General features: G+C 36.3%; 1 protein-coding gene across 1 annotated transcript in view; it reads right to left on the minus strand.

Moving 5' to 3' along the window:
* Positions 1-14710, minus strand: part of PTPRD (protein tyrosine phosphatase receptor type D) — a 2680207-nt gene that overhangs the window by 231567 nt on the left and 2433930 nt on the right. Inside the window, 3 exon segments of the mRNA XM_043972034.1 lie at positions 293-310; positions 1027-1035; positions 2286-2474. Of these exon segments, the coding sequence (XP_043827969.1) occupies positions 293-310; positions 1027-1035; positions 2286-2474 (216 nt within the window).

Below are 14710 nucleotides of genomic sequence, written 5' to 3' on the forward strand. Positions count from 1 at the left end.
TGGTACGCTGTGACTGGTCTATGGCCAAAAGACCTGGATATGCTTTCTTTGAAGCATATCACAAATTAAATTATCTTTTTTTTTCAAATGAACAAAACAAAAGAGAAAGGAAAAAAGAAAAATTAAAGGTCACAAGATGAGAGTCACTGATCATAACCAAACAGGACAAAGGAAAAAATAAAGATGACGGACATTTTTGCATGTTTTCTTTAAACAGGACAAAGATGAGAAGGATGAAAGGACAGAAAGAATGAGTAAGATCATTCTGTGAACGTTAGTTCAGCACTCTTACCTCTTATTGGTGTACCACCTGGGTGGATAATATGAATGCAAATAAGATTAGAAAGAAGAAGCATTAGTACGAGAAGAAGGAGGCTAGGGCTTTGGAAGAAGAATCAAATTAGATTTACAGAATTAAATAAGGTCTTAAAAAGAAACTTGAATTACTATACTGGTAAAACAGGAATATATTAGATATTATTATTAGGTTATAAAAGCAAGTTGCATTGTACCACAAAAAGGCCAAAGGCCCAATAGGCAGCATAGCCTGTCTCAAGATTAGCAACTGAATTCTTAGATCTTAGGTTATAGCTACATAGGGTTAGAAATATATTGCATAGGCCTCATATGCATTTTAAAAAGACTTTACAATAATAATTTTTCAGAAAAAATATTGGATAATCTATTTAAGTGTATATATAAATATATATATAGCTAGGCATATATATATACTATATAAGATATACTGAAAGCTATCTGAAAACAAATACTGTATCTGAGGTTATATAATGCAATTTCTGCACTACATTTATGTGATACTTGTGTATTGTTTTTGCTAGACAAGTGTTTCTACGACAACATTTCTGTGGAGGTGTTCGTGTGTGCGCCACTAGAGATCTGGTGACTACACTGACTGTTAGTAAAATGCATGCCATGCATTTTAATAATAATAATTATAATATTATAATAATATTCTGAATATGGAAATTAGTGGGGGTGAAGTGCGCTTCAGAACTAAGCACTTACCAATAGATTCTGGAGATTTAAATACGGAGAGAAGAAAGACAGCATAAAAATATTATTATATTCCTTATAATTTGGCACATAAGTTTTCAGAGTTAAAGCTTTATATACTAAATAATCTATGTCACATGTGAATAATTAATTTTTAATTTACATTAACAGGTCAATCTACACAATTCTGCTGACAACAAGCAAAGAGGCAGTTAACAAGACGGTTTTACATCACAGGACAGGTCAAAAGCTGAGAATTCTGGGAAGACAGGCAGTTAAGAACTATTCTACACCAATATTATTATTATTACTAATGCCAAGGTAACCACTTATTATAAGTCCCCGTGACATTATCTGGGAATAGGTTTTAACACTTAAGAAATTTAAGATTATCTTTTTTCCCCCTCTAATCTAAAGAGAACAAAAGAATAAACCTGGGGACCGGGGAGGAAGGGAGTGGGAAGGAAGGAAGGACTACTGGAGAAGGGCAACGGGCAGAGATAGAGAGAGAAAGAGTGAACAGCAAAAGCTGGAGTCTACACCAAAGCAGGCTTCTGTAGATCCAGACACTGAGGGGTTCAAAAAGCTTTTGTGTGGACGCACACTACTGTGGCTAATATGTTAGAAAATTCTTGTTCAGAGGGGAAAAAGGCCCCTTGCTTTCATGGTTTATAACAGAACTTTATCTGTTTATACATGGGGGAAAAAAAAATCTGTGTTTTATGTATTAGTGAGAAGAAAGAAGATGTGTCCAAACTTGCTAAGCTTTGGCGGGTTCAAATATGGAAAAGACAACACAAACCACACTTTTTATCAAATTGCTTTTAGAGTCTAATATGAAAGTTTTGGATTGGAATGGAAATAACCATTGGTACTCCTTGCAAGTTCTGAATGAAGTCCAATGTTGAAATAAATTTGTCAAAAAAAAAAAAAAGGAAAGAAAGAAAAAAGAAAGAAAGAAAGAAAGAAGAAAGAAAGAGGAGAAAATGGATTCACCAAATACTGCCAAGGAGCAGTTAAAAAAAATTATCAAAAAATACAGTCACAGCAGTGAGCAATGTGGAGTAAACAGAAGCTGCAAAACAGACAGAGAGAAAGGGAGACAGACTCTGAAACAGGCTATGACAACATCACAGAAATGGACAACATATTAAATAACAGAGAAGAAAAGAGGAGGAAAAATCATTACCTAAAATTAAAAGAAAAGAAAATAATAGTGAAAGGGGGGAAAAAATCTCTAGGCGTTAGTTGAAACAGTAACAAGACCCTACCTGATCGTAACTGTTTGATGCGTCCATTGTTGTTACTTGTGTCCACAGGTAAGAAATCTTTGAACCAAGTGATTTCTGGATCTGGGTTACCGCTGGCTGCACAGAGCATTGTGGCTGTGCGAGTACGCTCAACCACCTTTAACTGTGGGCCCATGTCTATGGTAGGGAAGCCCCGGGGAATCTGATCCTCTGGAATACACACACAAAAAAAGACAAATATACATTAAACAAATTCAACTCAACAAGCCAGAGTTCTAGATGAACTGATCTGCATTCACTGAATTTCCTATTCTGATCACTGAGTATATAAAGATTCCACCTTCCTAAGATTGCTGAAGCTTAGCCTCTGAGCTCTAATATTATTGTTGTTCATGCTTCATTCTTGAGGAGGACCATGACAGATGTCATGACTTGTACTGAATTGGATTTAAGTGAGGAAGGGTTGTGTAAAGTCATCAGTCTCACTTTTTCCCTCTGGAGCCATCTGGATCCAATGGCAAGACATGTTATCAGGAGATGAACTTGGATGTTTAAGACAAATGGGGTTAAGTGACTTGCCCAGGGTCACACAGCTAATAAGTATCTGAGGTAAGATTTGAACCCAGGTCCCCCCAACTTTAGGGCCAGTTCTCTATCCACTGCACCACCTAGTTGCCCCCTAGCTCTAAGATGAAAGAGAGATGGCAGAACCCACTGTTCCTTTTATGGGGACAAGGGAGAACCTCAGCTGATGATTCTACTTGATGCTCAATAAGGAGCAGGAAAAAAAAAATAATCAAAAGAAGGGATAGCAGTGAGCAGTAAACACAGAGCAACCTAGATGTACTTGGAGGCACAAGTATACCTAAAGCACTGGAGATTTGAGTTGTTCCTTTACAAATAATTTCACATGTGTCCCTCTATACATGACCCTAGGTATATACTTCCTATGTATATACATATTAGTACACTTTTTATTAAGTTGTTGTTAGTGACTAACATGAAAGTTTTGGATTTTAATGGAAATAACCATTAGTACTCCTAATTACGTGACCCTCAGGCATGTTCTCTGGGTATTTCCAATCTTTCAACATATGTTGTATATACTTATGAGAAGAGTGTGACATATTTTAGGGGGAGTGCAGTAGTCTCTTGCTATTTTTTAATTGGGTGACAATTTAATGCCTTTACTTTAAACGAATAGAGTTTCCTGATTAAATTGTGAAAATAAATATATACAACAATAAATATATATAATTATATGTGTGTATATATATAAAACTCATTATTAGTATACATATATTAGTTTATGTGTATACATACACACACACACACACACACACACACACTAATAATGAGTTATTGGGGATGGGGGTGGGGCCTGATGACCTGTAGATTCAATAGAATGACAACAAACAGAAAACACTGAGACTAGGAAAGCTTTTTTGAGGTACTTTTTGTGCAAAAGGTGGTCCCCTAGAACAATATAAAATATGAAGTAGATTAAGATGGGGTAAATCAAAGATCTAATCAACATGCTATAGAAATCTGATGAGGGAAATACCAATTTTATATGTGGGAATCAGGGAAGGTTTCATGTAAAAGGGTTATATGATCTGGGCTTTAAAGATATTTCAAGGAGATTAAAGGAATGAAAAAGGAATATATTTGGGGCCTGGTCAATAGACTGCAGATGCAATGAGGTAGGAGGCAACAGGGTGAACAACTAGGTAGTACAGTCTGGAAGAAACATGAGTATATCAAGGGTAGTTACATGAAATAAGACAGAAAAAGTAAGAGGATCTTAAATGCTAAATTAAGGAATTTGCAATTTATCTTATAGGCAATAGAGGGCCAATGAAGATTTGATGTTCCTATTATAAGTAGAAAAGTGACATGGTAAGACCAGCCCATTAGATTTTTTTTAATCATCTGCATAATAGATGGACTAGAACAGAGATATTGAATTCTGGCCCACTGAAGCCTGGAACCAGATTAAAATGCAATTGGGAGTGGTTTAATAGTGTAAATACAAATACAACATATTGTTAATTTGTGGTTTTCTACATCAATATGTGAAGACAGGAATTCTTTTCTATTTGAGTATAGCACAGTTGGTCTAGAACATTAAAAGATTTGAGGAAAAGAAAATAGTAGCTTCTTGAGATTAAAAAAAAAAGATTTTGGTCTCCTAAGGTACTCCCACATTCTTAACAGTTAACAAATAAAAATCCCCACATTCTAGATCCTACTCACCACCACCCCACCATGGGCCACGTGAAAGCCAATTTTTTTATTCCTTTTTCATCATTCTCCCATTAAAACGTGATTTCAGTTTTTGAGAAATTACAATCAAACACACCCTGACTATATTCCTAATTCATGATAGTTGATTGGCCGTGGGTCTAGCTAAGAATTTTTAAAATCAAACTCTGTGTAACCACTGGAGGAATTGAGATGGCTATACTATGATTATGCAAAACTGCAATTTGGACAAGACACAGAGTTAAAACTTTTATTCCTCTAAAGAGCTGTGTGAAACATTTCAGTATTCAAAAACATATCACAACTTCCATTCAACCAATGGCAGCTTTAGTAATTAGATATATTTTCTTTTGCCACCAACATTGTAGTACAGCTAGGTTCCAATTAGTTTGAACAGTGATTCCCTCATAGTGGTTGCATTACTTGAATTTGCACTGCACATTTCCATCGGGCTGGAACCAATGACCATATTTTTCATAATTATACATTTGAGTAGTACAAATTCAAGTCTATGTAACCACTTCAGGTCATTCATTTAATTGCACTAATCAAAACCTAGTAGTAAGATATAGTATTCTAGTGGCTGGGAGTCAAAAGATCTGAGTTAGTTTCTGTCAACTACTGGTCATCTGGCCTTGGAAAAATCACTCACACCTCTCTGAGTTTCACTGCCTACATTTTTCAAGTGAGGATGATTATACCGGCATAGCTTAATTTATAGGACTGTTATGAAGACTTGTCTGGTAAAGTGTAAAGTGCTATATATACTTGAGTTTTTATCATTTTAAATACTTTACTACTTTAATGGGTCACTGATCATCAGAGTGGTACTCTTGCACTAGTAGAGGTCATAATCCTTCCCTTATCATTCTGTATTATTTGTGTCCATATCTCTTTATTAATCCAACACAATGGAGGCCTTCGTCATATTCGTTTTTATAATTTTATTATTTATTTTAAATTCTTTTTTAAAACTGTGAGTTCCAAATTCTCTCCCCCTCTCTAGCCCTTCCCCTACCCATTGAGAAGGAAAGCAAGATGAAATCAATTATACATGTGAAATCCTGCAAAAACACTTTTCCATAATAGCCAAGTTGCCAAAAAAAAAGAAAAAGAAAGTGAAAAAATTAAACTCCAATTTTCACTCAAATTCACCAGTTCTCAAGATAGAATTTTTCATCATGTGTACTTTGGAATTGTCTTGGATTACTGTATTGATGAGCATAGCTAAATCTTTCACAGTTAATCATTGTTAAAATATTGCTGTTACTGTGTACAGTGATCTCCTGCTTCTGCTCACTTCATTCTGCATCAATTTATATGGGTCTTCGCAGTTTTTTCTGAAACCATCCTGCTCATCATTTCTTATAACACAATAGTATTGAATTATAATCATATAAGACAACTTGTATAGCCATTCCCCTATTGATGGTCACCCCCTTGATTTCCAATTCTTTGCCATAACAAAAAGAGCTGTTTTAAATATTGTACATGGAAGTGGTTTTTTCTTCTTTTTTCTTTGATCTGTTTTGTTCATGGTAATGCTAAGTCAAAAGGTATACACAATTTTATGGCCCTTTGGGCATAGTTCCAAACTGTTCTCCAGAATGATAAGACCAGTTCACAACTTCACTGATGGTGCATTTGTGTCCTTGCTTTTCCATATCCTTTATAGCATTTATTATTTTCCTTTTCTATCATGTGAGACAATCTGATAGATGTGAGGTGGTAGCTCAGAGTTTTAATTTGCATTTCTCTAGACAAAAGAGATTTAGGGTATTTTTTATAATTATAGATAGTTTTGAGTTCTCCTTTTTAAAACTTCCTGTTTTTGTCCTTTGACCATTTATCAATTGGAGAATTGCTGTTATTATTATAAGTGCCCTATATATTTGAGAAAAAGTGGCCATTATATTCTTTTAATATAATAAAATTATTACAATACTTATCCAGCCTTCTTCATAGGATTATTATGAGTATCAAATTTAAGTAAATTAGCAACATTTATGGTAGTAACACAGTACTATCATACTATAAGAAGCAATGAATAAAGGAAATTCATAAGATTCTGGAAAGACTTGTATGACAAACCAAAGAAAACAGAACAATGCATACAACGACTATATTAAATGCAAAGATCGATCTAGTTTAATGCCAGATAAAAAAGCCCACTTCCTGCCTCTACTTAAAAAGATTGGAGACTAAAGATATAGAATGCTGCATACACCATCAGATTCAGAAACTCTGATGCTTGCTTGCTTTCATTTTTCTTTATTACAAGGAATTTTGGTAAGGGGTGTTATTGGGATGTAACAACAGCAGTAAAACTTTTTTTAAAAAAAAAGCAAAGCAAATGTGATAACCCATGTTACAATGCTTCGCACATTGTAAGGACTAAAGAAATATAATCTTTTTTAATCCATAGTTCATCCCCAGATAACCCTGATTAAGTGAATTCAATAGGACCTTGTGATAATCTAAACCCTTGTGACCTATCAGTCAAATTTGGTTTTTTGGATTATTTGAAAGTATTCTATATTCTTTTACAATCTTTTAGTCCTATAAACACAATAGCTACTCTGGAATCTGTAGATAAGAATGGCCTCTGGAAAGAGACCTTAAGAATGTATACCAACATATACATGCACATAATATCATGTTCAAAGATAATCATAGGATCATTTGTGTAGAGCTGGGAAAAAGTATTGAGGTCATCTAAACCAGAGGTGTTCAGCACAGGGCCAGGTGACACTATGGCTTACAACACTCCTGAGTTTGGTCTGAACAGATTAAAATATAATTGAGAAATATTTAACAGAATATATAAAAATTACAATAAAACACAAAATATTAATGTAGTTTTCTAAGTCAATATTTGACAACAGGAATCCTTATATATAGTTTAGTGACCTCTTCTTAATTTCAGTTTGATGCTATTAATTTTATTCAACCCCTTCCCCTTTTTACAGATGTGTAAACTAAAACCCAGAGATGTTAAGTGACTTGCCCAAAGTCACAAAGGTAGTTAATGGCCAAAGAAGATTTGAACCTAAGTCCCCTTCCCTAAATTTAGTGTTCTTCCTAATGTCCCATTCTGATTCCTCAGGGACAATAGTCAAAAATTATGCTAGAATTACAAATCTAACCTTTCAAGGCATATACAAGAATTAGTGAAGTTCAAATCCGGCCTCAGACACTTGACACTTGCTAGCTGTGTGACCATGGGCAAGTCACTTAACCCCAATTGCCTCACCAAAAAAAAAAAAAAAAAAAAATTAGTGAAGAGGGAGACCTAGAAAAGCAGGCTATGCTAATAATAACAATCTATTCCATTTGAATTTCATCAGGCTGTTCTTTATGACTATAAAGGTTTTGTCAATGTTTTTACATCTATGTAGCAGCTTTAATATTGCTTGAAAAAAGAGAAAAAAAGATCAATAGCTGCAATAGCATGCAAGCTATATTATCAAGCATCTTGCCTGGCAGTTATTGACACATACTGCTTCAAAGGATAAAAATAATATACTTGGAGTAGACCAATGTGAACTAAATTACCTTCTTCACCTAAAACTGAAGGGTATCTTCAAGGAGACTTTGCAAAGCATATAGATTTTGTTTGTTTCACTTGATTTCCCCCTCTCCCCACCCTCTACTCCCCATTGTTTAAAGCCTGATTCAAATTCTCCTTCTCCAAGAAGTCTTTCCTGGTAATGTTCTTTCCTGACTTGGACTTTGCACAGATCAATAAACCAAAAATTGATGATCAGTCAAAAATCAATGAATGGGGGCAGCTAGATGGTGTAGTGGATGGAGCACCGGCCCTGGAGTCAGGAGTACCTGAGTTCAAATCCGGCCTCAGACACTTAACACTTACTAGCTGTGTGACCCTAGGCAGGTCACTTAACCCCAATTGCCTCACTAAAAAAAAAAAAAAAAAATCAATGAATGATAAGAAAGTGCTTATCAAATACTTTTCTATGTGCCAGGCACTGTGCTATGCATTGGAGACCCAATGAAAGGACAAACAGTGCCTTTTCCTCTAAACACTTACATTAGGCCATACTTAAACTTCTTTTACGAATTTATTCTGCATTCATTTGGACTATACTTATTTTTGTGCCATATCATATCAGATTGTAGACTCTAAAAAGGCAGTGACCCCATTTCAATTAAACTTTGCTCTCCCTCACTGCCTAGCACAGTGCTCTGCAAATTGTAGTAAAAATTAATATTTGAAGACAGACTTAGAAATGAGTGATTCTTCTGTCACTTTTTTACCATTCAGACTTCTTCATTGTATTAGAAGAACATGCCCAGGAGCAAAGGTTATTTTGTATTTTTGTCTAATTCATGGATCACCATCACTAAAAATGTCATCTCCTGGAATCCAATTTTTTGCTGATGACATGCCTCTCCATACTAAGCTAGGCTAGCCCTTGGTTGGCAGACACAGCAATAGTGGGGTCCATCCTAGAAGACTTTTAAGTTCACCAGAACTTATACTCCATGGACATAACCAAGATCACCTTCATGACAAGAAAGTTTGTTGAATCAAATTGAATTATTTTAAAAGCACTGTTAAGCCCATCCAGTTATATCAAAACAACACCTCAGAGATCCAGGGATGTTGCCTATTGTCTCCCCATGGTTACTTAATCACTAGTAACATAAATGTGTATAAATATTGCTTTAATAGTCACTATTTCTCATCTGGATTTGCATTTCTCTTTAAGCACCACAATATCTGCCACCAATCAATAGCAAGTGTCAAAGGCTTAGATTGTTGGGCCACTTGCTCTAGGCTCTTACCAAAGAAATTTAGATTTAATAACCATTTATAAGATGTGAAGTCTTTGCCTTGGGAATCACTGACAAGCTTTGACTTGTGACATGCAGAAAAAACACTCTAATGCATTTGCATGACCTCTCCTTCCCTTCTAGGCTCATAAAGAACACTCCAGAGCCCCTATTTCATATACACAAGTGCACAACAAAGATAATCTATCTTGCATACTAATAGAATAGAGTATGTAAAGAGCTTTCCTTTCTTATTTTTAATAAGGGTAATTAAATTCCATCCGTCCCCCTTATGCACAGAACCTCTTTCAAAGCACCCTCTTCATTAAATTTTCATGAGAAACATCACAATGTAACAGATTCAAATAGTCAGAGTTGTTATACTTTGACAGTTGGTGGCTTGTTTCCAATTTGGCTGTCAGGTATTTGGCAATAAAACCCAGTATTCTACATAAAACGGACTGGAGAAATAATGAAATTTCTAATTGGAATGCTTATCTCAGTGGGTGTAGTTTAGAAGATGTTAATTGCTTTTCCCCCCTTTAAATTTATTAGTGATTTATACAAAAGTATCTTGACTATTTGATAGCATCATGTTTGACAGATACTCAAGTGTCTGGGCCCTGGAGACTGGGGAATCCAATCAATACACTGCTGTATGTTGACCACATAAACCGGGCCAGATAGGAGGGAAGGACGCCATCAAAAATTAACAAATTGTCAGTAAGCTGGTAACTTTAAACTTCTACATGAGGTGAAAAGAAAAAAAAAAACATTTTGTCCTATTCATTAATGTGCTCATTAAGCTTTAAACTGTATTACTTACCACTGTTCCATATTAATATTCAATCATGCTGAATTAGCTACTAATTCATCAACAATTTAAATCAGACTTGACCTTCACAAAGCCATTTGGTCTGTCATTTGGAGAGGCCATTAAAGGGCAGATTACTTGTACTTGTGCTTAGTGAATCGGATAAGTAATACATATTTTGTTTGGAATGGCAGCTACAATAGACCTGGAAATAGAGCATATTCTTTGAATCTGTTCCATGTCTTAATGGTATATCCTGATATTAGACTCCAAATTCTATTAAAGGAAAGAATAAAAGGTGTGTCAGCATTTTTCCCCTGTTAACTTTTCGTTGCGACGAAACTTTTATCAATGTCCTGACCTGCATGAGAAACTAGTGAAAAGTAATCAGCAACATGAAGAATGTGAATTTCTTACAAGAGAGAAAAAAAATGCCACTGGATAATTTTGTAGGCTGCCTTCATGGTGATTCAACTTAAACTAATATTTATTGAATACCAATTGTGTGCAAAGCACTGAACTAACTGCTGAGGTAGGTACAAAGTTTAGTTGAGATATCCTCCCTTCTCCACATTTAAGGTCTTTCCAGACTAGAAGGGGGTTATAGACATATAAACACATAATTATAATATGTAATAAAGCATGAAAGTATGTTAGCTGCAAAACAAAATTATTTGTTAGGTCTCAGGGAGAAGGTACTTATAAGAAGCCATCTGAGAAGGCTTCCTGGAATAGGCAGCCATTTGTCTTTAATTTTAAAGGGTGGATCGTAATTCAGCAGCTAAAATGGGATAGTGAGGCACAAGAAATAGCATGAAGGCAGGAAAGAAGGCAGGATGGTACAGTATGTGTTCTGGGAGCATGGAGCAGTCCACTTTGGCTGGAGCACAGAACAGATGAAAAGACTAACATGAGATGAGGTTGGAAAGAAAAGATAGCTGTAAAAGAACAACGTGGTTCCTCTCTAATAATTTTCACAGAATGGGCTCCATTGAACTGTTTTACAATGCTCTTTCATCAATAAGCTTACTAAATACTCATTGAATAAATTAATGGATTATTCTGGTAGATCCTTGTGCCATATTTTTTGCTCTCTCTTCTGGATTAGCATCAGTTCTGTTTGCAAAGAAAACAGTCACAGCTTATCAATAGCCAAGCAATTCCCCATCAAAGGTTTTAACAAAGGCACTTGGAGAGTGAGATGTATTTATATTGGAGAAGTTATAGCAAAGGATGGAAATTTTTATTAACACTGATGACTTCAATAAATACCAAACACTTGGTAGTTCTCCTTATTCCTGAGTCCACATCAAAGCCTTCAATGAGGCCTTTTATAAACAATATGTCTAGAGTTATGCTAAAAAGTGACTAAGGAGTTCATGTACAAGATCATTTAGCCATTCACTACAAGGCAGGAGACAATAAAAACATAGGTCCAATGAAATATTCATAGCAATCTTCTTTAATGTAACAGAGAGCTGGAAATAAATCGAGTGTCCTCTGATTACAGAATACTTTTTTTGGGGGGGAGATGGCAATGAGTGAGGGTTAAGTGACTTGCCCATGGTCACACAGCTAGTAAGTGTCAGGTGTCTGAGACTGGATTTGAACTCAGGTCCTCCTGAACCCAGGACTGGTGCTTTATTCGCTATGCCACCTAGCTGTCCCCACCATAGGGTTTTGTTTTTTTTAAAGTATTCTGGGGGCAGCTAGGTGGCACAGCAAATAAAGCACCAGTCCTGGGTTCAGGAGGACCTGAGTTCAAATCCAGTCTCAGACACCTGACACTTACTAGCTGTGTGACCCTGGGCAAGTTACTTAACCCTCACTGACCCACCAAAAAAACAAACAAACAAACCACAAAAACCCTATCATATATGAATGTAATGAATTTTTATTGAGTAGTAAAGAATGATGGATATAAGCAATTCAGAAAACCATGGGAAGGTTTATATGAATTGATCCAGAGGAAAATAGGTCGAATCAAAAGAGCAAAATATAAAATAATTACGTAGATGGAAAGATCTTGAAAAAGAACATGACCTCAATGTGGTTCAAAAACTCATGAAGATACTAGAGGAACACGAGAAGAATATTGTATACATAATGTTAAATGAATAGGTTGTTTTCTTCCTCATTGTTTTCTTTTTCTTTTTTTTTTGGGGGGGGGGGGGCAATGAGGGTTAAGGGATTTGCCCAGGGTCCACACACTAGTGTCAAGTGTCTGAGGTAAGATTTGCAACTCAGGTCCTCCTGAATCCAGGGCCAGTGCTTTAGCCACTGTGCCACCTAGCTGCCCTCATTGTTTTTTCTTTATTACAAAGGAGGGTTTAAACTGGGGGTAGGGAATATTAATATAAAGACAAAAGGCATCAGTAAAATGTAGTCATTTTGAGAAGGAAGAAAATTAAGCTCCCAACACTTAGCTTTAAATTTTAATTTTTTTGTAAACTCCTTGAGGACAGGGATCATCCATAGGTTCTTTTTCTTTGAAATTTCCCATGAAAACTCTTGGTAAAAAAGCACAAGCTCAATAATTACTTACTTACTGACCTTCTCCATGAAGCCTTCTCCAACTACTTTGATTGACCCTGATCTCCTCCTCCTCTGAACTTCTCTGCCTGGCTTAGAGTCTGTAATTTAGCTAATTGCTCACTAATCCTTTTATGTGTCTGACTTTGTCCCTCAGACTAGATAAATGTTTATTAAAGTGAACCAAGTAATGAATAGCAGGAACTCTTGCCTAAATTTCATTCTATCTCTTTCCTATCTTTTCTTCTTCTTCTGATTTCTACACAAGAACAATACATCTTGCTTGTGTTGCCAAATGTAGTGCTTTGCTTTCTGGGTCTGGCATTTACTTTACCATTTAGCCATACAACATACCAACATGAATCATTTTACAAGGTGATTTATGTCTCCTTCATAAACTAGCTTTCAAGGTTTTATTTTTTTGTGTTTTGAGTGGAAACAAGCACTCTTTTAAATCTAAACAGATGGAAATCATCAGTTATGTCAAGGACAATATGGCACAATGAAAAAAAGCCATAGATTTCAAGCCAAAAGCCTTGGGTTTGAATCCCAGCTCTGCTGTTTATTACAGAGGAAAGCCTAGGAAGGTACATCACCTCTCTAGGTGTCAATTTCCTCATCTGTAAAACAAAGGGGGGAAGGTTGGAATAGATGTTTGCTAATGTCTGTTCCAGTCCTAAATCTAATGATTTTTTTTTCTTGTAATTGTAAGGATGATCATTTCTTGTTCTAATATGCTTAAGATAGGATCATAATTCAATATTTTTATTTTCTACTAGCATTCCCTTTTTCAGAAATTATTGGAATCATGTAGTATAAAACAATGGCTTAGATGACATTCTGCTGTTCATATCTAGGTAGAAAAATGATATGGGGAGAAAGCATGTGGGTCCTTAGGATTCCTCTGTAAATAATTACACTCTCGACACAACCAGTTATGTCATGGAGAAAATGGGGTAGGGGGTTAGGGATAGGGGATAGGGGTTTGGGGTCCTTAGGAATTCCTCTTTAAAGAATTACACCCTCTTGCACACAAAAACAATTAGAATAAGATAGTAGTTTATTTAGGGGCAAGGGAAGGGAAGGGAAGGGAAACCAAGAGAGAAATCATTGGACTTCTCATGGGGAGAAAGGCATGGCACAGAGTGTGGCTCTGAGATACCAATCTCCTCGAGCAGGAGACAGGCAGATACTTTTATAGAGGACTGATGGGGGTGACCATCTGACTGTGGAAAGTTCCCTTAGTGAGGGAGGACCATCCCCCACTGGTGGTGGGGGCTGGAGGAGTTGGGTGAGGTGGATGCAGATCTCTCAAGCCATCTCTACACAAAGGCAGCAGCCACACCCAAATTTATCTCCCCAGGGGTGGAGGAGACTGCAATGAAGGGTGGTGGTCCTGGAGCTAGCTCACAGTCTGATCTGGTTTCACTTATCTCTTTAGGTGTGTCTGTCCTTTGGTTTAGTATCTCAAGGAGAAGGTTCCTTGATGTGCCCCAGAGAACTTCTGGGGTGCTCTGGGCCCATAACAAAAAAGCCACAAAAGCATTTATAGAATGCTTACTATGTGTCAGGCAATGTGCTAACTGCTGAAGACAGAGGCAAAAAACAGCCCCTGCCCTCAAGGATCTTAAAAACTAATGGGGGAAATTACATACAAACATTATACACCCCCCCCCCCACACACATACATATGTATATGTATATAAACAAAGCAAACTATAGGCAGGATAAATAGGAAATAATTCAAAGAGGAAAAGTACTGAAATTAAGAGGGGTTAGGGAAGGCATCCAGTAGAATGTGAGATTTTAGTTGGGACTCACACAGCTAGTAAGTGTCCAAGGCCAAATGTGAATTCAGGTCTTCCCTAGGCCCAAGTATTCTATCTACTGCATCGAGGAGCTGCCAATTTACTATTTGTTTTTCTTATAGAAGCTGCCTAAATCATCCTGGGGCCAATTTTACAAGAAGAGATAAAGGGGAGAGTATCTTACATGAGAGTGAAGTTAATGAGAATTTAGGACATTTGTGGCTAACATA

This window comes from Dromiciops gliroides, chromosome 1 (genome assembly GCF_019393635.1).
Source record: "Dromiciops gliroides isolate mDroGli1 chromosome 1, mDroGli1.pri, whole genome shotgun sequence".
Lineage (NCBI taxonomy): Eukaryota > Metazoa > Chordata > Mammalia > Microbiotheria > Microbiotheriidae > Dromiciops > Dromiciops gliroides.